Consider the following 23,231-nt stretch of genomic DNA (forward strand, 5'->3'; position numbering starts at 1 on the left):
AGCCAGTGTGTCTGCTCCAGTGGCAAGACTTTCACCTAGGGACCAGTTCCAACACGATCTAAGACAGAGCTCACACTCCTGAAAATCTCTCCTGGAATCCAAGGATGTTATCTGGGGAAGCATCCCCACACACACGGAAGGAGGACCCACTATATTCTACAGCAGAGACGATGGCAATGCTGATAACATCACATTTGCCAGATGACTTCATCTCAGCACTGAGCAGCAGGAAGAATGGACTATTTTACCATTTACTAAAAAAGAAACTAAAGTTAAGAGAAGTTACATGTGTTGATCAAGATGACACATTGCACCCTCAGTGAAGGCAAGAACAGATCTAGATTGTTTGTCTACTAATTTATGCTCCCTGGCACCAGAGTCAGCTTTTGAAAAGATCCACGGCTAGTAGGCTGAGCAAAATACTGGAGCTATCCTCTTAAACCAAAGGGACAGATTATTTCTCAGATTCTTTCCCAGTCTAAAAAGGGAATGGTGCTGAAATTCAAAATAACTCCTTTCCTCTTCTAACCAACGAAGACTTAGTTTTTATTTCTACACACTTAGACACTATCCTAGACTGACTTCTTGGGACCACAAAGAACAGGTCTGAGAATATACCAGACAACCCCTTTTTTTTTTCTGGGAAGAGCACTACAAAATCTGGGATTGTGTCAAAGGCAACGGGAAGGTTTCAAAATGGGGTGAATATGGCCATTCTCTCAACACAGTGTGTCTCAGTTTACAGCAGTGGCAGCTGAGGAAAGTGAATTCCCCTCGCTGCATTTAACTGCCCTCATCCAAATTATGAAAAGATGAGGGAGAGTTTTCATGTCAAGCTGAGCTGTAAAAGGAAGCTACACGTGTTCATCATCCCTCCAAGATCCTACATCAACTCTCTGAGACATTTACAGAATCTAAAAGAGTCACAATTGTTGCCTACCAGGAAGTCCAATGAGATTCCCAGAAAGCAGCTCACTCATGGCCCCAAGAAAGCTAAAAAGAATTTAAGCACCTGCGGGAACTGCAAGGAAACCTGCCGAGTCTGGACTTCACTCAACCCGTGACTGCACTTTGGAGTACAGAAGTTCCTTCTGCACCTGCAGCCTTGGGCATCCCTCTCTTTAGATCTTCTCAGGAGGCAGAAGAGTTTTTGTGCTGTGTGCAAGGGCTAGACACGAGGTTCAGCGCTCCTCTGCCTCCGCTGCCGTATCTTCGTCATCAGCAACATGTGAATGAACCAAATTATCTCCAGGGCTGAGGGCGTGGGCCACCTCACCAGGCTCCGCCGTCAAAGGAGCCCAGCGTCATGTTCACCACCCCCTTAGGAGAAGCTGATGCTGTTGTAGGGCTCTGAGGGAGGAAACCAGCCTGGAAATGCCATGTAGGGAAGAAACCGTTCCATTTCAGTGTTAGGGTTCTAAAATAGCTGCTAATAAAAAGCCTTCAAACTGTGACACTTCAATACAGACACCCACAAGGATACCTTGACAAGCTGTTCAACTCTTCACCAGCCTTTTCTTGCTTTTCCTGAGCTAAGGCCCCCACTTGTCACCCACGCAGACATACAACCATGCAGTGACAGAGAAGGCCAGCAGGGGTCTGCCTAGACCACCCGGCCTGGCTGGGGAGCCCTGTTTCCTGCTTCCCGAAGGCCCTGCAGCTCTGATGTTAGCTTGTTCAGGGAGCAGCTCACTTTATTCCCAACCTGCTACTTATTCTGCCACCCCCTGCTTTTCCTCATGTGTTCTGAGTACTTTTTGGGAGCATGAATCAAGCTCACCTCCCAGGATAAAGGAGAAGGGCCTCAAATAACATTTCATTTGCAAACTGATCAAAATACCTCACTCTTGAGTTCACAAATGCTGTGATCTAATGATTCTGGATTTGATGGTGAACAGTGTAGGACATAATTATATGTCAGTGATTAAAAATCCAAGGATCTTTCCCCCTAGATGCCCTAAAATTCCACTAATTAAGGCACTATCTACCCCATTAGGAAAATGAAGGGTGATTGTGAAATTTTAACAACATCTACCCTATGTTTTGAAGGTGGATAATTAAGACTCATTGTAAAGTTTCCATTTGAATCTTAGTATAGATTAGCTCACATTATTCCCCTGGCTATATTCCATAAAGGCCCTCAAAAAGACCAACATAATAGTTCTCATGTTTGGTTGCACAGCAGATCCACCTTGTTCAAAATACAAATTCCCCTTTCTCACCACTCTGAAAATGCTATGTATCATTAAGGCACCTAAAGTATCAGGTAGAATAATACTGTTGTGCCACCATTAGCATGAAAATTGTTTCTCATGGTCAGTGGTTGATAATGCTCTCAACAGGGCACAATTTAGGACTTATTGTATCTGGTAAGAACACTTTCTCAGGCTATGTGATTGTACCAAGTCCTAATAATAACTATGAGGACCACCACCACCAGGAGTTGTGGCAACTCGGCAGATGGGTATGTTCTGGCGATTTTCACATCCTCCTGTGTCTTTGATATCAGATAAGGTTTGTGTAATGATCTCTCAGATTGCACAGTTTCTCCCATGGACAAATAAACCTGGCAGAAATTTAAAATAAGTACCCAAAGACAGACTCTTCAGAGTTCCATGATGAGCTGAGCTATGAAATCAAGTTACACTTGGGCTGGGGAGTGATTTTCATTCTCAAGAGCCACTATGTTGGATGGCATCCTTACCTTGAAAGATTCCAGGAAGACTACTCTTCAGCCCCTCTTGGAAGCACTAATCAAGTCATGGTCGTGATCGGTAAGAGTCTAGGAGTTTCCTAGCATTTTGTAGGGCAGCTGAAGTTTAAACTTCAAACACACCCAAGTGGTTTAAGAAATTTCTAGTCAGGTCACCAGTCTCAGTCATAACTTCAATTATAAAAGATAGTTTTAATGGCCATCAACACTGTAGCTTCTGTTGTTAGAGCCCAGAAGCCAAGTCTGCTTTCTTGCATAGACATTCTCAGATTCTGTCCCTATCTACTTTCCTCCTCCCAAATAAGTGTATCTCTGCTCTCCACCACATGCATCCTACTGCCTACTGTCTGGGTGATTCATTTTTATGACTTCTCCCCAGGAGATGTGTGATTTTTTTTTAATAGGGAACAGAACATATCTTACCCATCATTTGCACATCAGGGTACTTCAAAAAAATTCATGGGAAATAGAATGAAAAACAGAGTCTGTTTTGGTGCAAAAAGTTTTGTAAGCCACACATTCAGAAAACCTTCAAAACAGAGCAGGAAAAGTATACACCATGAAAATAAAAACTATTCATTGGTTTCCAAAAATAGTTTTGCCAAGTAAATATTCTTTCATCCTATTTTCTACCAACTTTTTTGAAGCCCTCTTACATTGAACAGGTGGGGCTAAGAGCTATACATGCAATACCATCTTGATTTAGCCCAGCAATTTCATCCCAATTTTGTCCATAAGGCCAAGATTGTGGGACAATGTGAGTCAGTTGCATTATTAATTTTTTGCCTACACACATTTTCCCAAAGACTTCTGGAATAAATTCCTATTTTGAGGCTGAGGAGTCTCTAAGGTAGCAAGTTGGCTAAGATAATTTCCTCTGGCTTGGTACTCACTGGTTGAAGAAAATCTACTCTCCTACCTAAGCAATAGTCTTGAGTAGGCAGCATAACTTTAATTGTGGAAGAAGTATTATGTAAATGTAAGTTACTTAATTAAAAACAAAAAAATAGTCTTCATAGGAAGTTGCTGTTTTAAGGAAATGAGAGAACTTGAGTTTCTTTTACTGCAGCTTCTGAGTTGTTCACTGATGAGGTTTTGAAATTCCATCTTCATCGCCAAGAAAAGTGGCAACTACCTTTGGCCTCTGGGAAGGACAAAGTAACCAAGAACTTTACTGTCTCACCTGAAACAACCAAAGAATAACTTAATATATCCAGCAACCATTGTCATAACACTGAATAGCAAATGAGGAACGAGGGCTGCCTCATGATGAGAGACAAAGGTGGAGGTTGTCCAAGCTGAAAGAGATGAAGAAGAGAAAGACAGGTGGAGCTCAGCTCTCTTCCTAAATTAAGGAGACAGCGTTGAGAGTCTACAGAGACCAGGAAGACAGGACTGAACTGAAAGGACAGATTATCAGAGAAGAGAGAGCTGCCCTCAGTGAATGAAGAGGGCCCTCGGCCCTGTGAGCACTGGGTAGAGTACTGGTACCTGCCTGTGAGGTCACCAACCAGGGCCTGGGGAAGAACTCCACCCAAAGGCTCCAATGAAGTAGTGCCAGAGCTCACACAGATTCAGGAACAGTGTTTGTTCCTGTGCTGCAGCCTGGAAAGATCGTGAATGATCGGAGCACTGGAGAGAGAATACAGGAGGATCTTGCCTCAGTAGTGGGGAATGATCAGCCCTAAAGAAAGCATTGCTCTGGTCCTGCCCAGTAAATCTAAACAGCAATACTAAACTGGACCAAGCTGTTCCTGTGGAATAGAGCTATATTCCAGAACAAAATTAAAAAATACGTATCAGAATACAAAACATCCAGGGCCCAAGGAGGTAACCATCAGAATATCTGACATCCAATCGCAGAAACACAGGCCATAATGGAGAAAAAGAAACTCAATCAATTGATGTTAATCCAGAACTGACATAGATGTTAGATTAGAAACAATTACATTGAAACCTTTAAAACTATAATACATAGGCTTAAAATGTCAATTTGGAAAATATAAAAAAGATTCATACTGAGCTTGTAGAAATTAGAACTACAAAGCGTGAAATGAAAAAATATACAAGACAGGCATAATGGAAAAGTAGCTGTTACAGGGGAAAAGATTGCTAAGTTCAAAGATAAAAGCCATCCAAAATGAAACACACAAAAATATTGAAAGACTTCAGGAAGCCAGGAGACAGCATCAAGCAGTTTAATATAAATGAAATTGGAATCCCTAGAGGTTCAATGGAATATTTGAGCAAACTATGACCCCAAAAGTTCTGAGTTAATGAAAACTCTAAGATTACTCAATCCATGAAAAGCAATGAGCCCAAGTACAAGAAATAGGAATAAAAGAATACCTGGACACATCATAGTTGAATGTCCCAAGACCGCTAATACTAATAAATACAATCATTAGAGCAGCCCGAGGAAAAGCAAAAGGAGCATTGCCTGAAGAGGAATAAAGATCACTCGGAAAAATACTTTCATGATTTAACCGGCATTGTGCGTCACTTCAGCCCACGGTTCACAGCAACTTTTACTCAGAACAAAGAAAGGAAACTATCCTGAAGTGAAGGCCTGCATGAATGATGCTTTCCTTACTTCCTGCTTCCCTGAAGTACAATCCTAGCTTTGTCCAAGTCTCTGGTAGCAATAAACTGATCTCTGGCCAGGTGTGCTGTCAGTGCTTCCTAACAAATCATCTCTGGCCACTGAAGACAAGTATTTACAAGGGATGATTTGAAAGGGGAAAAGGACACGGGGAGGAGCTACCTGCTTTCTGTGGCCACCTACCTCCTCTTATTTCCAATAGTTGTTTCATTAATATACAGTCATGAGGGAAGAAACACAGATTAAAATTGAAAGGTCCCTGAACCAATCAGAAACAACTTTTCTGTGAACTTCCTGTCACATAAGCAAGACAGTTCAGTACCTGAACCCTGAATGGCATATTGCTAACTTTAGCTGGAGACATTCCAAGCTGACATGATCACAAGGTGTGTAAAGGGAAATCAGAGGAGAACATTCTGTTTTTAGGTTCCAAACAGGATACTCGTTCCATGATGTGCCCCAGCTAACTCTGTTGCCAGCTTGCTTTTTCATGTAGCTCTGCTCTCAGAGATGTAAAAGCCTGGGATGTTACAGGCATGGTAAAGCTGAGTCCTGAGTCCTTCAATCACAGGATGATACAAAACACCTGCCACAGGGGCCTCCCAGAACTTAGGGGCATCAGAGTCCCTCTAGCATCCAAACTCATGAACAATACAAATCTTCTCCACCCTCATGCTGGTGTGTTTAGAAGCACACTTGACTTCTGAGTCTAGCATGTCTACATGCAAAGTAGATAGTCTGGTGGTTTCCAGGGTAAGAAATTCAGAAGAACAAAAACACAAAAGACATGTGACCATTCCTACTGACCTTCTTTGGCAGTGGAAAATGGCATGATTTAGAAATTGAACAAGGCACCTCCTGATCTGCTCTTCCACGTTGACCTGTGCAGCTCACATTCACAGGTCACAAAGGCCCTGGAAGTTCTGCAGTAAGGAGAATGAGTGTTATCCCTTAGGATCAGGAGGCATAGCCATGAACAGCTCATGGACCCAATATGAAACAGACTGCTACAGGCAACTTGAATATGTACAAGGTTAAAATTTGATGGACTAATCTGTTTTCATAGGTAAAATTATATAGCTGAATGTAATGTAATAGGGTGTTTTCTGATGTAAGAACTCATAGTGGTTCCCTGCTGCTGAAAGAATGGAGTCCAAGGCATTTGTGATGACCAACAAGTTCCGGGAAAATATGCTCATACCCTAGAGAGCTGAGAATTGACTAGCCTCAGACATGTGCCAAAACTGTCTCCATTCCCTGGCCACACATCTGGATGTTTTTGTTGTCATCTGTATGTGATATGTCTCCCTCACTAAAGTGACCCAAACCCTCCTCCAACAGAACAATCTGGGAATTAAGTATTAAACAGAAGCTCAAATGACTTGTGTCTGTGATTTTTCCAGCTGGCTAGGGGCTTCCACCTTTAGGTCCCCAGCCGGTATCTCTATTGTCACACTTATCATATTGCATTGAAAAGTCTAAGAGCTCCTCCAACTGTAACTCATATCTTTTCTGTCTGGATGCCTTTCATGTTAACTCTAGCATCTAACATATTTGTCTCATAAAAATTGGTTGAAGAGTTGAATGAATGAATGAATGAAAGAGCAGCTTCTGGCCTTCACTCTGTTGCAACTCTAGAGTGTATATACAAAATTCTTAGGGAGGCCTGAATACTAATTAAACCAGTTTAGAATCTTGAAACAATTTATGCAAATCAAGTTTAATATAGAATTAGTCTGAACTCAATGTTCTGATTTCTCCCTGCTAGACAGGTCCCTCTGAACTGTGCTCAAAGTGTTGAAACAGGAAAGGATTGAAGATGGCATCATAAAATAAACAACCTTTTATGTTTCTGAGGCCACTTTAATCAAAAGAGCCCAAAACAAACAGAAAGGTCTGTAGCTGTTCCTGTGAAAGTTAGGAGCCATTGTGTACATATCAGATAGTGACAAAGAAAATAGGAAAATGATGCATGCAAATGAGAGTGTGTGACACAAAAGACATACTTCTCCTGAGAAGAGATCGAGTTACTCTTTAAAATTAACACTGCTCAGTTTCAAGGGTTCTAGACACAGTATACTACAGGAATGTTCCTACCATTGTTAATTGCCAGAGGTAAGTTTTAGCCCTGAGTTCTTGACTGTAATGAAATCATCTCAGATAAGGATGTACCCAGATGCTTAATTTTACTTCCTGAAGCCAGTGATTCTACCTTCGTAGCCAAATCTGGATGCATACCTGAGTGTCCTCTGTTTTGACTCATAGCACTAAAAGGACACATGGACATCGGCTTTTTCCTAACAGGTGCTTTGTTCAGCAGTTATTTGCTGCCAGTGTGTGCAGAGATGAAGACGAAAAGGTTTGCCCTCTGCCTGCTCTTCAATTCGGTGATGGAGCAATTGATGGCAGCCCATTTTCATGTTGTGAGATGCTCTATGATGTAAGGCCTATTGAGAAAGTCAGGGAAGAAGAAGACATGGAAGTGCCTCTTATGCTGCCCCTCAGAGCAGCAATGGCATTGGCATATCATAGAGCAAGATGCTAAACACATTGTGGCATGAATCTATCTATCCATGAAATGAGCACTTTTCTATAAAAGATCAAAATAGGATAGTCAACTCTTTTATTGTATTTGTTTGTTAAGTTCTATCTTACTTAACCCTATTTCCCAGTAATCAATCTTATTACTCTAGAGTAAGGGAAAACATTCTAAAGTTCAAAACAGTTCACGTTTCCCCTTGGAATAGCAGCTGATTTTCAGTGCAAAGCAATCCTTTTCTTCACTCATTAACACACTGAAAACTTCACAGCGACTTCCTGGGCTGTGTTGCTGCTACTATTTTTTGACGCTTGAAGATTCTGACTGTGGCTTTGCTTAGCCAACACACTCATTTGCCTCTTCAAAGTGCCTACCATCAATCATTTTGCCCCTTCTCCCTCCTTTTCTTACATGGAATATGAAATAGGGGTAGGATTTCTTACCACCCTGACAGAAAGCTAAAGCCCAAGGGAAAACAAGACTTAGAAGCTAGGATTTCAGATGTTTGGGGCTATCTGTGACTTGCTCACCAAATACCACACTCATTTTAAGTACATGTGACATTCACCTCATGGGTACCATGAAGGTGCTTATTAGGAGAACGTCCATGCATTCACTGTGGCCCAGCAATGACCAAGGTCCTAGGTCTCTAGAATGTGATATAGATCTGGTTTAAATGTTTCCTACTCGTCAGGTTTTGCCATTGGAGGCAAGGAATAAAAAACAACATAGAAGATGGGTACTGCTGAGTTGCTAATTAAAATAATTCAGAGAACATAAATGCTGGAGTAATTTTGGACCCGCCATGTCGGGATGCTTTCAATGCAAATGAGTTGTTCCGATTTCTCCCTTCACTGGGAAGGTATAATTAGCTCAGCTGCAACAGGGTAGATGCCTTGAGGCGGCCGTCTCCTGGTGCTGCCAGCTCCCTCATGAACAGCTGCCACCCACCCCTCCTGCCAAGGACTTGTGGAGAACCCATGGCCACCCCACGAGGCTGCTCTCCTACTACCAGGAGAAGGAGGCGCAGGTTTCTTTGGGTATTAGTTGCTGATATAGAGCATGTTACTCCTCAATGCAGCTGACTCCCTGTCCAGTCACAAGTCTTCTATATAAGAGCCTAAGTTAATGCAAAAACCCTTTCCTGTTACTACAGCAGAAAGCATTGTCAACATTTGGGATGACATGCCAGATGAACTGCAGCAGCTCCTCACCCCGGGGCAGGGGGTGTTGGTGGTGCATGCCAACTCAGACACAGGGAGAAGCATTCATGGAGGGGGCAGGTAAACAAGACATCTGAACTGTACAGACAGCACATTATTCCAGCCCTGGCGAGGGGAAGAGACACCATGGTGGGAATACATTCAAGGTTAAGCTTGTAAACCATCCCATGAGTAAAAAAACTGCAAGTGCCCTAGGATGCAGCCGCCACTGGAGTTCTACGTAAAAGTCAGCATCAGTATCTGCTTCTGCTTGTGACAAGCTGAAAGCAATGAGTCTCATTGGTGTGATAGTTCAGCAAGCACAGATATCCCAAGAATCAGTCCTATAATGAAACTTATTAAAGAAAAATAAAAAGTTGACTGCAATCTAGAAATTTTAGACAAGCTCCAAAATAAATAAATAAATCCTATTTTCCTTGTGTTGCTAGGTTGCTATCAAATCCATAGATCTGCTTTCCAACCAATCTGATTCACTCCCTCCTGGAACAGGTTTTTTGTTCTCATCTTGAGGATGATAAACAAATAAACAGAAAAACAACAGATAAATCCCGAAAGGCACCTAAGTAGGGAGCTTGGAGGATGGAAGGTTAAAATTAAAGTGATATGTTCTCAGTTACCAGGATGGCTGCAAAAACATGTAAGAAACCAAACTACAACCAAAAGTAATCATTATCTCCTTCAACTGTGTCAACAGAAAGTATGATAGATAGGTAGGCTCTTGTCACCTAAGTGGATGAATAGTTTTTAGTTTTTTGTTGTTTTTTTTTTTCAGGATTTTTCCATAGGTTCAGGAATTTCCTCTCCTCCCTTCCTAATTACCCACTGCCTACTGATCTCCCCTATGTTATTATAACAGCATAATTGAGGATTTTCTTTCTAATAAATGATAATAAATTATGGAAAATGGCAAGTGCCAGTGTTTTTATAAAGCCCAAATGACCAAGATTAATTTCTTATGCTCATAATGCTAACCATAATTTTGCTAGCATGTTACTTTTCCAGAATATCTGAGATTCAATTTTAACACGATATTATTAGTTCCTTTAAAACAAGTCAGCATTTCACAATTCTGTCTCTTATTAGCAAATTCACAATGTTGTACAAGTACAATCATTACATAATTCCAAGACATGTTCACCACCTCAAAAATAAATCTAGGGCCCAGTAGTAAACACTTTTCTTTACCTTTCTCCCCAACAATGGGAGAAACCACTAGTCTACTTTATCTACTGATTTGTCTGTTTTGCTTTCCTATAAATAAATTCATGATCTTTTGCTTTCAGATAACATAGTATGCTTCAGTTTTATTTGAGTTGTGGCATATATGAGTAGATTACCCATTTATGTTGCTGAATAATATTCTCTTGTATGGATTACTGAATTCAGTTCATCTACATATAAATCACTGGATACTGTTTAGCTATTTTATGATTAAAATTCATAGAAATGTATGTACAAGTGTTTATGCAAATATAACATCTCAGTTTTATAGTGGATAAGTCTTACCATAGAATCGCTGGCTGATATGGGGACTCTATACTAAACATTCTGAACATCTACTTAACTGTTTGCTAACACACCAGTGCCACTCCACATTCTCACCAGCAGTATGCAAGAGTTTTAATGTCTCCACTTCTTTGTCAACACTTGCAATTATCTTTTCTGCAAAAGTCACGCAGTAGATGTGAAGTCAATACCTTGTATTTGTCTTGTATTAATATGTCTTGTATTTCCCTATCATTATCTATTCATGTAGTTCTTAGTTATTTGGACACCTTATTAGGTGAATCACTAATTCAAATCCTTCACCTATTTTTCATTGAATGATTTATCTTTTTATTGTTGGTATTTTTGATGTATGTTCTTTTAAATTAATTTATTATTTTATGATAGCGTTTCATGGGCTCTGAGATTTCCCTTTCCCCTTCCACAAATCCCCATCCACCCAATGATTTCCCCTATATCATTACAATAATGTAGTCCTTCATAATCATAACTCCATCATTCTGCTATTTAAGTGTATCCTGACACTGTAAGTATGGACAATGGCAGAGAGTCGAGATATGCATTGTCAAGAAATATTTAACACTTTCACAGGGAATCCATCTTTGATTTGGAAATAGAGATGCATACTGTACTGAATCTTCACAGCTGGATATGGTAGTCTCCATTACAGTCACTACATCCCCTTAAATTAAAAGCCATAAAAGAAAATCAACAAGGGGGAAAAATAAAAAATTTAAACGATAATATAAAGTTAAATAACATGCTACTGAATAAACAATGTGTTACTGAAGATATGAAAAAGAAAATCAAAAACCTTCTTGAAACAAATGATATTATTATGTGACATGAATCAGTGAAGAAATTAATAAAAACAAAAACTTTTTGAATGAATGAAAAGAAAAACAAAAGATCAAATCCCCTGAGATGTAGCAAAAACAATATTGAAAGAGCTATTGATCTTTTATTTGGCATGGGAGGTTGCCTTATATCAGACAGAAAATATATTTGTCATTTGGGGATTGATTTATTTCACTGAGCATAATCGTCTCAAGTTGGAACTATTCTGTTGAAAATGGTAGAATTTTATTCTTTTTAATGGCTGAGTAGTATTCCATGGAGTAGATGTTCTACAATTTCTTTATTCACTCCCCTTTGGACGTGCATATGGGTTATTTCCATGTCTTTGCTATTATAGAATGCATTGCTGTAAATGTAGGATTAAAGATCCTTTTCTTGTATGCAGATTTCATTTCATTTGGATACATCCCTAGAGCAGGATAGCTGGGTCTTATGGCAGATTTATATTCAGTTATCTTAGCATTCTTCACACTGTATTCCATAGTGGTTGTACTGACCTCCACTCTCACCAACAGTGAAGGAGGGTGCCTTTCTCTCCACATCCACACCAGCAGGTGTTGTTAGTAGAGTTCTGAATGTATGCCAATCTCATTGCAGTTAGGTGGAACTTAAATGTGGTTTTCTTTTGCATTTCCCTGACAGCTAGGGAGCCTCAGCATCTTTTCATATGTTATTAGCCATTTGAATTTATTCTTTTAAAAATATCTGTTTATTTCCTTCACTTATTTCTTCACATGATTGTTTGTTTTGCTGTTGTTGAGTTTCTGAAGCTCTAAGTAAATCCTGGGTATTAGTCCTCTATTGCTTGTATGATGTGCAAAGATTTTCTCCCATTTTGTTGGTTGCTTCTTCACTTGTTGACCATGTTCTTTGCTGTACAGAAGCTTCTCAGCTTGTTGTAGCTGTTTGAACTATATTTCTAGAGATTCTGGCAAAGGACAATGTTAGACTTTACTGAGTTCAGCCCTGGCTTTGAGAAGGAGGTGCATTTTCATTTGTTTGGATAATAATTCAGTTGAAACATTTACTGAACACTACCTTCACGTCAGACAGTTAGAAACCCTTATTAATTTACCACTCAAGAGAAAGTTGCTACTTATGCTACATGTTTCTTCCCAGGATGCTCATCAAGTTCAGCAAAGCACCCAGATGTTTGACTTCTGAGACACAGAAATACTCCCACATCCTACCAACCAGGCAGAGCTTGCACAGGAGGTACAGCTACTGTAAGCCAAGACCATGTCTTAGACATCTGGAACACACTCTCCACCTCTATACTCAAGGAAGATTCATTGAAACTCCAATGTGAAAGCTTGAAGCCAGAGCTGTACCTTGGTTTCCTGTCATCTTTACAGCTTCTTACCACACAGCATGTCAACAATGCTTATCAAGGTGACAGGGAAAGGCACATCACAAAGTGATCTACAGAAGGATGTGCAGAGAATCATGAATTCATCTCCTTAGACTAATTGTAGCCTACTTGGTTCTTCTAAAATTCAAAGGCAATGCACCTAAGTATGTCCTATGCTCTTCCTCTTTCCCTTCAAGGTCAACCAAACCAACAAGAAAATCCAACTGAATCTTTGAGGTACAGGAGCACTAGCCGAAAGCTTTACTTTAAATACCATGACCTTAGCATTTGGAAACATGTCTGTGTCTTCTCATATGTACGTCCCAAGATTTCATTTGCAAGGAGAGAAACTGGTGTGGTTTAGATGTGGTGTGTCCCCAAAACCACGTTGAACTTTAATCCCTACTGTAAAATATCCAGAGGAAAACATTTAACTGATTTGATTGGAATTAGGCAAAGTCACTGGAGTGGTCTTCATGATTGGGGGCTATTGCTTTTACATGAAGAAGGAAGATAAGTCAGACATACATGTGTCCTCCCTATCTCTTGTTTACCCAAAGCTTTCTTTTGCTGCCTTAGGGCTTGTCAATCAGAAGGCCACCTCCAAATGAACCTCTAGAACCACATGTCCAAATAGCTCCCTTTGTTTCATAAGTAGCCTGCCTCAGGTATTTCATTATATAACACAAAGCAGAATAATGCATATATTTATGAGGATCGATTTGAATCAATGTGTTTGAGTTCTCGTCTGTAGCTCTGCCACTCAGTGATTCTGAGGGTAGAACCACCAAGGAGGTTGAGCGGACCTGTCCAGGAGCAGGCAGAACAACTTTCAGCAGAGATGGTTGAACAAAGTTCCAGTACATTATTACTTATGTGAATAAGTTCACCTTCCTTCAGGTTTCAAACAAAGGCTTCTGGCATATCATAAAATCCGATGTGAGTCCTAGAAACTCATGCCCCCCCCCCAAATTCTCCCAAGCCTTGAGTTCCTTAGGTAAACATGCATGCTGTTAAATGGCAGACATCACACACCACACTGGATAGCCAGGGAAAGGGCAGAACGTGTGAGTGGCTGAACATTTACCCTCCAAATAGCTAACCCTGGTACCTCAGAATGTGATCAGGTTAGAGGAGACCATCACAGTGGGCCTCAGTCCAGTCAGAGGGAGAGGAAATTGAGACATAAAGAAAGAGACCAAGTTTCCAGACATTTGAGATAAAGGTCACGTGAGGACATGGGGAGAAGGTAGTCATGGGCACACTCAGATCTCAGAGCATTCAGACAGCTTGGGGTGTTGGCCATCAAGCCTCCAGGGCTGTGAGAAAGTTAACTTCTGTCAGTGAAGTCATTCAGTCTGTGCCATTTTGTGACGCTAGACGTAATCAATCAATACCTATGGTGGGGGAGGGGAGCTTTAAGGCTAGAGGCGGCTGTGGTCTTCCAGTGCGTGCAACTACTCACCCTGTAGTAGTCGGTGCTGTACACGTCTCGGGACATCCCGAAATCCCCAATTTTCACTAGCAGGTTCTCCCCGACCAGGCAGTTGCGGGTGGCCAGGTCGCGGTGCACAAAGTGCTGGGACGCCAGGTAGACCATGCCAGCGGCGATCTGCTGCGCTATGTGCAACATCTGCGACTGTGTCAGCTCCGTGGGCGGTGTGCCCTCGGCCATCAGCACGGCGTCCGGCCCATGTGCCCTGCAGAGGACATGAAAGGGGAGACTGAGGCCTCAGCTCTAGGAGATTCCTGGGTCCTTTCGCACCTCACAGGGCTGCTAGTGCTTGGAGATGCCAGCTGACTCAGCATACAGAAGAAACAAAGATGCTGCACCCACACTGTAGCCTCGAGGCGCTACTGAGTGACCCACTGCTGCAACGCTGCCCCCGCCCCAGGTTTCTGCCCTTTACAGGGCCGTGCAGGCCTGAGGGATGTCCTTCCCTGCCATATATTGTCATGTTTATGTATTAGAGGAGCCCTTGACCCCAGAAAGCAACAGGTACAGGGAGCAAAGCAAAACCAAGAATGTACTGAAAGAGTATTTGTTCTGGAAGGATAGGCATAACCTCAGTGGGATCCCTCACTTCCCAACCACAGTTGCAGAGGAGAACCCCGTCCCCTTGCTGACCCTTTCCCAAAGGGCTCCCCTCCCCAGCCCCAGGCCACCCACCCTATGAGCAGCCACGGATTTCAGGCTTCCATAAAGAGATTCAGGGCACTCTTAGTAATGCAAAACACCATTTCCTTTGCTCCATCCCTCCCAGTGCAATATGGGTATGCAGTTTCTTTTCAATCCCAGGACATTTATTCTTTTTTTTTTTTTTTTTTGAATTTGTTTTTTTTCTAAGAATGCGTTTTCCAGGGTATCTCTGTGGTGCACTGGGTTAAACCTCTGTGTTACAGTTTTAGAATCTCAAGTAGGTGATTGTTCAAGTCCTGGCTGCTCCATTTCCCACCCAGCTCTCCACTAATGCACCTGGAAAAGCAGCAGCAAATGGCCCAGGTCCCTGAGACTCCACACCCATGTGGAAAACCTAGATGGAATTCTGTGCTTCAGCCTGGCTCAGCCCTGGTGGCTGTAGCCTTTTGGGCAGTGAACCAGGACATGGAAGATATTTGTCTTTTTTGCCTCTGCTTGACTCTCTCTCCTTCTATAACTCTGCCTTTCAAATAAATAAATAGACCTGCTTTTTAAAAAAAAAAAAAAAACTTTATCTTCTTCTTGTTATACACTTGACCTTTCTCCAGCTACAGAAGTCTTCACAGTGGGATGTGGCTTGGCGGTGGGAAGGTATCAGTGCAGTCGCACATCCACAAGGCTATCTCAGGTCTGAAATCCATCGCCTTATGATCCGTGTCATAGCTTTTGATGGCCTGAGGGGGCGCTGCAGGGCAATGAATAAAGGCCCTTCTGCGGTTACCTTCAGGCAAAAGGCTTCCAAGACATTTTGAAATCGTTTAAAATAAACATGAAAGATTTTAAATACATTACAAGTGAGTGACCTTCCCTGCAGGGTGCTTTTAAAAATGGATGGAAAATGAAATTGAAAGACAAGCTTATTTTGGCAAACGAAAATTTGAAATCCACGCAGAGGAAGAGTCATTAAAATTCATACAAAGCCTGCATTACAAAGGAAAAAAAATAAGTAGGCTCTTCAAAACTATTTTGCACCAAAATAAGCTTTTCTTTAATTTCATTCTTTCATAAACATTTTTTAGTCCCGTTACATGAACAGTTGGAAGTGAAAGAGCCAGAATCATCTAGGAACATACATCGTGTTTTGCCTCCGTCCCTTCCATGAACCGTTCAAGCCACAGCAGTATTCCTCCTGCTCCTTCCATCATGGCTTTTCCCTTTCTTGGATTTCCAAGGCATGCTGTCACTCTTTTCATTGGTTTATTTCCCAGAATAAGCCCTGGAAAGGAGATGGGGAGTTTCCCAGCCATACAATCCCCACACTAGGATCTTTGAAAACCTTTGAGCTTCTTTAACTCCAAGCTACCCAATCCTCATCAGTCCAATCTGCAAAGGACTCCTGGGTTAGGTGATCTTCCAGTCCCTTTTGTCTTTCAGTATGCTGGGCAGGAGTTTCCCGGGTTTGTGCAGGGGTATTCTGAGCACATTTCGCCTTTACTTAAACGGCAGATCCCTCCCTGGTCTCTTGCTGCATTAAGGACCAGTTATGGGAACATACTTTGGGGATTTCTCCGTCTCAAAATCGATCACTATAGGAACAAAGTCTTGCCATGTGAAGGCTGAAGCTCTGGCCTAAGAGCTGAAGCTGACTGTCTCTCACACATTAGCCATGCGAACTTGGGTGAGTGTCTTAGCCTTTGTGTACGCTCTGCCCCCATCCTAGAAAGTGGAGATGCTCGTGGCAGCTTTCTGATGGCTTGGATGTGAGGACTTTAGTCTGCTTAAATATAGGGAAGACTTTGCAAACAAAGATTCCGTTTATAAAGAGAGGTGACACAAATACTGAAGGTAACCTGTAGCACACAAAGAACTCACAAATCCTGTTCACCATGAGGGCTGTGCTCACTTGCACTCCCGCCAACAGTGTACAAGGGTTCTCTTCTGCACACCCACATGCACACTCAACTCAGCATTTGGCCTTTTTAAAAGGAGTTATTTATTTTTATTGGAAAGGCAGATTTTTGGAAAGGCAGAGAGAAGACAAAGAAAAAGATCTTCCATTTGCTAATTCATTCTCCAAGTGGCTGCAATGGCCAGAGCTAAAACAATCCAAAGCCAGAAGCCAAGAGCTTCTTCTGGGTCTCCCTTATGAGTGCAGGGTCCCATGGCTTTAGGCTGTCCTCTACTGGGCTCTCAGGTCACGACCAGAGAATTGGGTGGGAAGTGGAGCAGCTGGGATAGGAATCTGTGCCCTTATGGGATCCTGGTGTATGCAGGGCCAGAATTTAGTCACTGAGCCAATGCACTGGACCCAATATTTGGCATTTTTAAAATCTTTTTTAGTAGTAGCCTTTCCAACTGGAGTGGGATGATGCTTCACTGTGCTTGTAATTAGTATTTCCCTGATGGCTGGTGACACAGAACATATCTTCATCTATTTCTTGTGCATTTCCATTTCTTCTGTTGAGAAATGTCTAGCAAAATTCTTTGACCGTTTCTTAACTGGATCTTGTCTGTGACTGTCAGATCTCATGATCTAGCTATCTCACTTCTGGCTACATGGCATATGAAAGGGATACCTCTATTCACATGTTCAATACAGCACTATTTCTAATATGCAGGACATGGAATTAGCCTAGGTGCCCATCCATAGATGACTGGATAAAGAAAACATAGTGTAGGTCCACAAGGGAATACTATATATCCATAATTTTTTTTAAATAAAATATTGCAACTTGAAACAAAATGGATGAAACTGGAGGTCCTTAGTTGAATAAAACAAGCCAGATACAGAAAGTCAAATACCGCATGGTATATCTCATATCTGAGGGTTAAAAGAATAGTTAAGAAGCTGGTTCTACAGTGCAGGGGAGTATACCACCGCTGCAACAGCAGCATACTCTGTCAGGGCTGATTTGAATTCCAGCTGCTGCCGTTCCAATCTGGTTCCCTACTCAAGTACCACGGGAAGCAGAGGGTCATGGTCCCAAGGTCTTGGTCCTCCCCCCTCCGATGCCTCATGCTCTGAAGGGCAGTATGCATGGGGCATCTGGCTCCTGCAGTTTTAAACAGTCCTTTCTCTACTTGTTTCTGGGTGTTGGCACAAGGCCTTTGCTTTTAGGAGATGCCGCCAAGTGCTTGCTCGGAACAGAGAGCACTGCTGTAAATGGAAGGCAGCTGATCTTCTGAACACATTTTAGGAGGGGCACAAAGAGTGGGCACAGCAGCCTCTGCTTCTACTGTCATCTTCCCCTTCACTTCATGGGAATAAAAATATCTTTTGCTCCTCCCAGGAGAATCTCATTTAGCAGTGAAGAGCACCGTGGCTTGGGGAGAAAGCCCCAGGCTCCAGGGCCCCATCAGGGGGCTGATGGACCTTCTCCATTGTGCTTTCTCTAGTGTGGGCTGTGGCTGCTGCTCTGCCACCCTGCAACGACTTTCTTGGAATGCACAACCCATCACTTCCCTTCTAATTACTTTGCATTAAAGCAAATTAATCCATTGATACTTTTAAATTATCACATCATTGTATATGCTTGCAGTGTTTACCACGTTTCAATACATGTATATAAGGTGGGATGATCACATCATGGACATTGATTTGATCTGTCATCATTTATTTATCCTGTTCTGATACTGTGAATATCTGAAATCTTCTTCACTAGAACTATATAGTTAATGTTTGTCCATCATGAACACTCTACTGTATCAATAAACTTTAGAAGTAAAGTCCCCCATCCACCAGTATGCCTGTATCCATTCTCCATGTCTGTTTGGTTTCTTCATAGACATCTACTCAGGTGCAACCCTTCTATATAGTGGCTAAAAGTAGGAGCGTTTCTGCCAGAAGCTGTGGGCTTGAGTCCTAGCTCTGGCACCTACTAACTATGGGATTTCATTTCTTTAACCAGAATGTGGGAATGATGATAAACCAGTGCAATAGATTTATGCAAGTTAAAACATTTCAAATGCTTACTAATGCTCCATAAATTTTAGATGTCGTTTGAAAAGTCATCATGTATCTCCCACCCTACTAGGGTGAGTCTGAGAGGTAAATTTCACGAACCTTCTTGAGAGCAAGAACTGTGTTTGGCACCTCATTTCCACTGCATCTAGCATGGAGGCTGCCATGTTGGTGCTTGGGATAAGGGCTGTCAGAGGAACACAAAAAGTGTGGAGATAAGATTTCTGTCTTCCCAGGGCAGTGCCAATGATCTGAAGCCCTTTTGTGGCAGTTGCTTGGGGAGGTGGATGGTGTGTCTAACTTTTTATTTCCAGACTTTAGAAGGATCTGCAGTAGAGCAGGGTACATTCCCAATTGTTCCATGACCATTCCCTGTGCCAGGGGAGAGCAGGTGCTCATCCCAGGAGGCAGGAGATTGGGCAATGGCTTATCAAGCAAGGCTGAAAGAGCCACAGTGTAATATTCTCTCTCTCTCTCTCTCTCTTCCCCTTCCTCCCTCTCTCTCTCCCTCCCTTTATCTCTGTCTTACAAATACACTTACATGTAATAAGATCATTTGATTTCATCTAAGTAATACATGAATTTATTACACTATAAGCTTATTTTGAATTAGGGAAGAAACCTAGGGCATAGAGCAATTATTTTTCCTAGGGGCAGTTGGACATCAATCAAATTCAGCTTGTTCTTCATCTTTTACACTAAATTTGACAAGAATACAAAAGCTACCAAAATGGCCTGTCTTATCACCTATAATAAGAATTTTGTGGATCTGGGATCATGCATAAGGGTTGCCTCTGAATACCTTCAATTAGTTGCTGCCCCTGGCATTCCCTCACTCACACCACCATAGGAAAAGCAGGGCAGTGAAACCCATACCAGGCAAGAAGGGAAACATCACTTGTGTACCCATGAGGTTGGAGATGTTCAATGTGTTCCAGATAGCACCAACTATAGGATGGTGCATTTCTAAAAATACCCATGGGTTCTCCCCATTCTGCTTCATGGTCCTTGACTGGTTACTGAAACAGCTGTGTTAGATTCTGTCAGTGCTCATTTGAAGTTATGTGGGGCTACTTCAGTGCAAAGTCCTCTTCATCCCTTGGGCAACTGGATGAAGACAGGGGATCCAAGTACTGCCACCACACAAAAGATGCCACTTCCCCAGCACGTGGGAACCCTCACGCAAAATAAAGAAAAAAATGTATCAGTGATAAAGCTTTGGGAGCTCAACAAATACTAGTTCTAATTTTATGATCATCTTTGATGTGGATATTATTAACCCACTTTACAGAATGGGGACAGACCATCATTTTACCTCTAACATCTTTCCCCTCTCTATGTTATACTATCTAGTTAGATGTAATAGATAACACATTGGCCAATGTTTCAAAAAAGAGGACCCACTCAATTGTAAAGAAAATAACATGTAAGAACCAGATAAGACTTAGGTTTATCTCAGTACCAACTGGGAGTAAAGGTAACCCAGACAAGGGCTGATCCCCATGCACGGGACCTCAGCAGGGGGTTGCCGAAGAGGAAGCAGAACTGCAGTGCTTCCTGGGAGAGCCTGGGTCTCCCTAACCTTACTATTGATACCTCTCACTCTTCAGGTTCAAGATCCTATATGGCCCTTCCATTTGTACCCATACTGGATGCAACTGAAAACATTGCTTGGTTTCCTGTGCAAAGAATACCTACTTGGCATCCTTCTCCCCCTGGGCAGGTGCGCTATGAGAACTTGCACTATGGATGCTGCCACAGTGACTGCATACTCCCTCTGTCTCTTTTAACTTAGCAGTCTCTGCGAGTTTTCTTATGGAGGCACCTGGTTTATCCATAGAAATCATTCCTGGTAAAATTCAAGCACTTGCTTGCTGAAGGGGTCCTGCGCACCCCTCAGCTAAGAGCTTTCTACTTAGAACTCATGCCTTCCCTCAGCATCTCAGTACAGCAGCTTAGAGACTTGACCAAAATCACCCAGACAATGAACACCAGAGGTGAGATTCAACTTCAATCCTATTTGGAGGTCACAAACATTGCTTGCTTTTGCACAGCACTCTTCAGAGTAAGTTAGCATCACATACTCATGAGTTATGCTCCCTCAAAGCTTTCTCTTGTCTCTTATTCTGCTCTGTGACTCCTCCCAGTTCCCTGGACTCACAAAGGTGGAAGAGAGGTACTTATTGAGAAACTACCAGTAACCTGAAACATTAAAAGGCCAATACCAGAAATCTATGTAATTCTAACACTACTTAACAACAAACAACTCTCACTAATATCCAACACTTTGTCTTTCCTGCATTGCCTTCTTCTTAAAACCTCATTTCCTCAACATGAGCCTGTCCATCCTTTCAGGATGCTATACACAGCAATGGCCATTGTGCCCAGTCTTAAGTGGTCCCACCAAAATATTTTACCTCCTTCCTTTTAAACTCGACTCTGCATTCTGTTATTTCAACTGTAGATGCCCTGAACTGCCAACTTCCTGTTTATTCTTCATCCTCATAATAAAATCTAATGGCATATCTCTCTTATCACTGGCAAAAGGTTCCAACTCCTACCCTCCTGGTCTGTCCTATAGTTTTGGAACCCAACTCCATAATTCTCACTTGCCCTAACCTTTCCCTGGAACACTTTGGTATCTTAGGTTTTACAATTTCCTTTGCCTTTTTATCTACCTGGCGTATTCCTGCAGGCCCTCTCAAGCCCATATTCAGTACACACATCATATGCCACTTAGCACAACAAGTGTTCAATCAGCACAGGTTGAACTGAGTTGCATCATTAGCATTTCAGTATGCAGAATTCGTTTACTAAGGAAAAAGAGAGATGCTGATATCTTCCTCCTTCTCTCTCCATTTCTCTGGTGTGAATTCTCGCAGTTACCTATCCCTGTCTCCAGACTCTGAATTGTGAAGTTCTGTTGCCTCCTACAGCCCAGCCCCTGCCACCCACTCCCTGTACCTGAGGAACTTGTTGAGATCCCCGTGCTTCATGTACTCGAAGACCATGATGAGCGGGTCGCCCTCCACACAGACGCCATAGAACTTGACGATATGTTCGTGCTGGAGGTTGGTCAGCAGCTCGGCCTCTCGGTGAAAGTCCTTGCGTGCGTTGTCGCTGGCGTCCTTCAGTGTCTGAGCAGGGGAAGAAGTCAACATCAGTTAAATTCAAGATGTCAAAGGGCAGAGTGCGGTAGGAGGGGACTGCTTCCATGGGTCCTGGGACCCCTAGGTGTGAAGGATAGTCATCCCTTTGATTCCACCCCAAGTTGGGAAATGGTCTCATTCCTAAGGAAATTATATTCACATTAATAACTGAGAAATAATCCCTCACAGGAAGGCAAAGATTTACAGTTTACAAAGTATTTTCACAGATGTTTTCTCATAAAGTTACAGACAAAAGCTCTTTTCATTCTATGTTTTTTTATACAGTCAAGACCCAATGGTTGCCACAGGCTGTATCCTGTATTTTCTTCATGTGCAGTGTGAAGCTTGCCAGTCATCATACACTCGTTCATTTATTCTTTTAATTTTCCTTTTTGAGGAGGGGGAGAGAGAGTGAAAGAGAGCAAGATATCATTTGCAAGGTCACTCCCTAAATGTGCGCAACAGTCTGAGACTGGACTACGCCAATGCCGGGAGCTGGAATTCCATGCAGGTCCCCCATGTTGGTGGCAGGGATCCAACTATGTGAGCCACCATGTGCTTCCTCCTCAGGTGCATATTAGCAAGAAGTTGGAATAAGCAGCAGTATCAGGACTTGAACCCTGGCCTTCTCACATGGAATGTGGCATATCATTTCACTATTTTAGGGGCCATACCTTCCAATGCTGGACCAGGCTAAAGTCAGGAGCTGGCAATGCATCTCCCCACATAGGTGGCATCATCTGTTACCTGCTACCTCTCAGAGTACATTTTAGCAGGAAGTTGGATCAGAAGCATAGTGGCTGGAATCTAAATCAGACATCCGCATCTGACATGTGGGCAACACAAGCATGGTTTAACCCACTGCACCAAATGTCTACCTTCTTAGTGGTATCCTAAGCACTCAGTTAAACACCTGCCTCTGTTTTGCTTGTTTGCTTGTTTTCTTTTGTGTTCTGTTTTTTTTGTTGTTGTTGTTGTTTTAAATCCATCTAGTTTTATTTGGCTACAGTCCTTAGTGGCCAAGCAGCTAATACAAGTAATGGAGTTGGAGAAGGAGAAGATGGTGGGAATAGAAATCAGTGTATGTTGAGTCTTTCTTCTGGAAGAAAGCATAGCCCCTCCAGAGCATTTATTACACTTGGACCAGCCTTTGCAGCAGAGGTGAGCCCTGATCACCCTTCTATCACTG

At 42.3% G+C, this 23,231-nt stretch overlaps 1 protein-coding gene across 1 annotated transcript in view; it reads right to left on the reverse strand.

Moving 5' to 3' along the window:
- Positions 1 to 23,231, reverse strand: part of NTRK2 (neurotrophic receptor tyrosine kinase 2) — a 351,452-nt gene that overhangs the window by 45,144 nt on the left and 283,077 nt on the right. Inside the window, exons 15-17 of the mRNA XM_058672627.1 lie at positions 21,858 to 22,030; positions 14,251 to 14,492; positions 1,643 to 1,654 (exon numbers count right to left, since the gene is read on the reverse strand). Of these exons, the coding sequence (XP_058528610.1) occupies positions 1,643 to 1,654; positions 14,251 to 14,492; positions 21,858 to 22,030 (427 nt within the window). The remainder of the gene's footprint in view (positions 1 to 1,642; positions 1,655 to 14,250; positions 14,493 to 21,857; positions 22,031 to 23,231) is intronic.

This window comes from Ochotona princeps, chromosome 14 (genome assembly GCF_030435755.1).
Source record: "Ochotona princeps isolate mOchPri1 chromosome 14, mOchPri1.hap1, whole genome shotgun sequence".
In the NCBI taxonomy this organism is placed as follows: Eukaryota; Metazoa; Chordata; class Mammalia; order Lagomorpha; family Ochotonidae; genus Ochotona; species Ochotona princeps.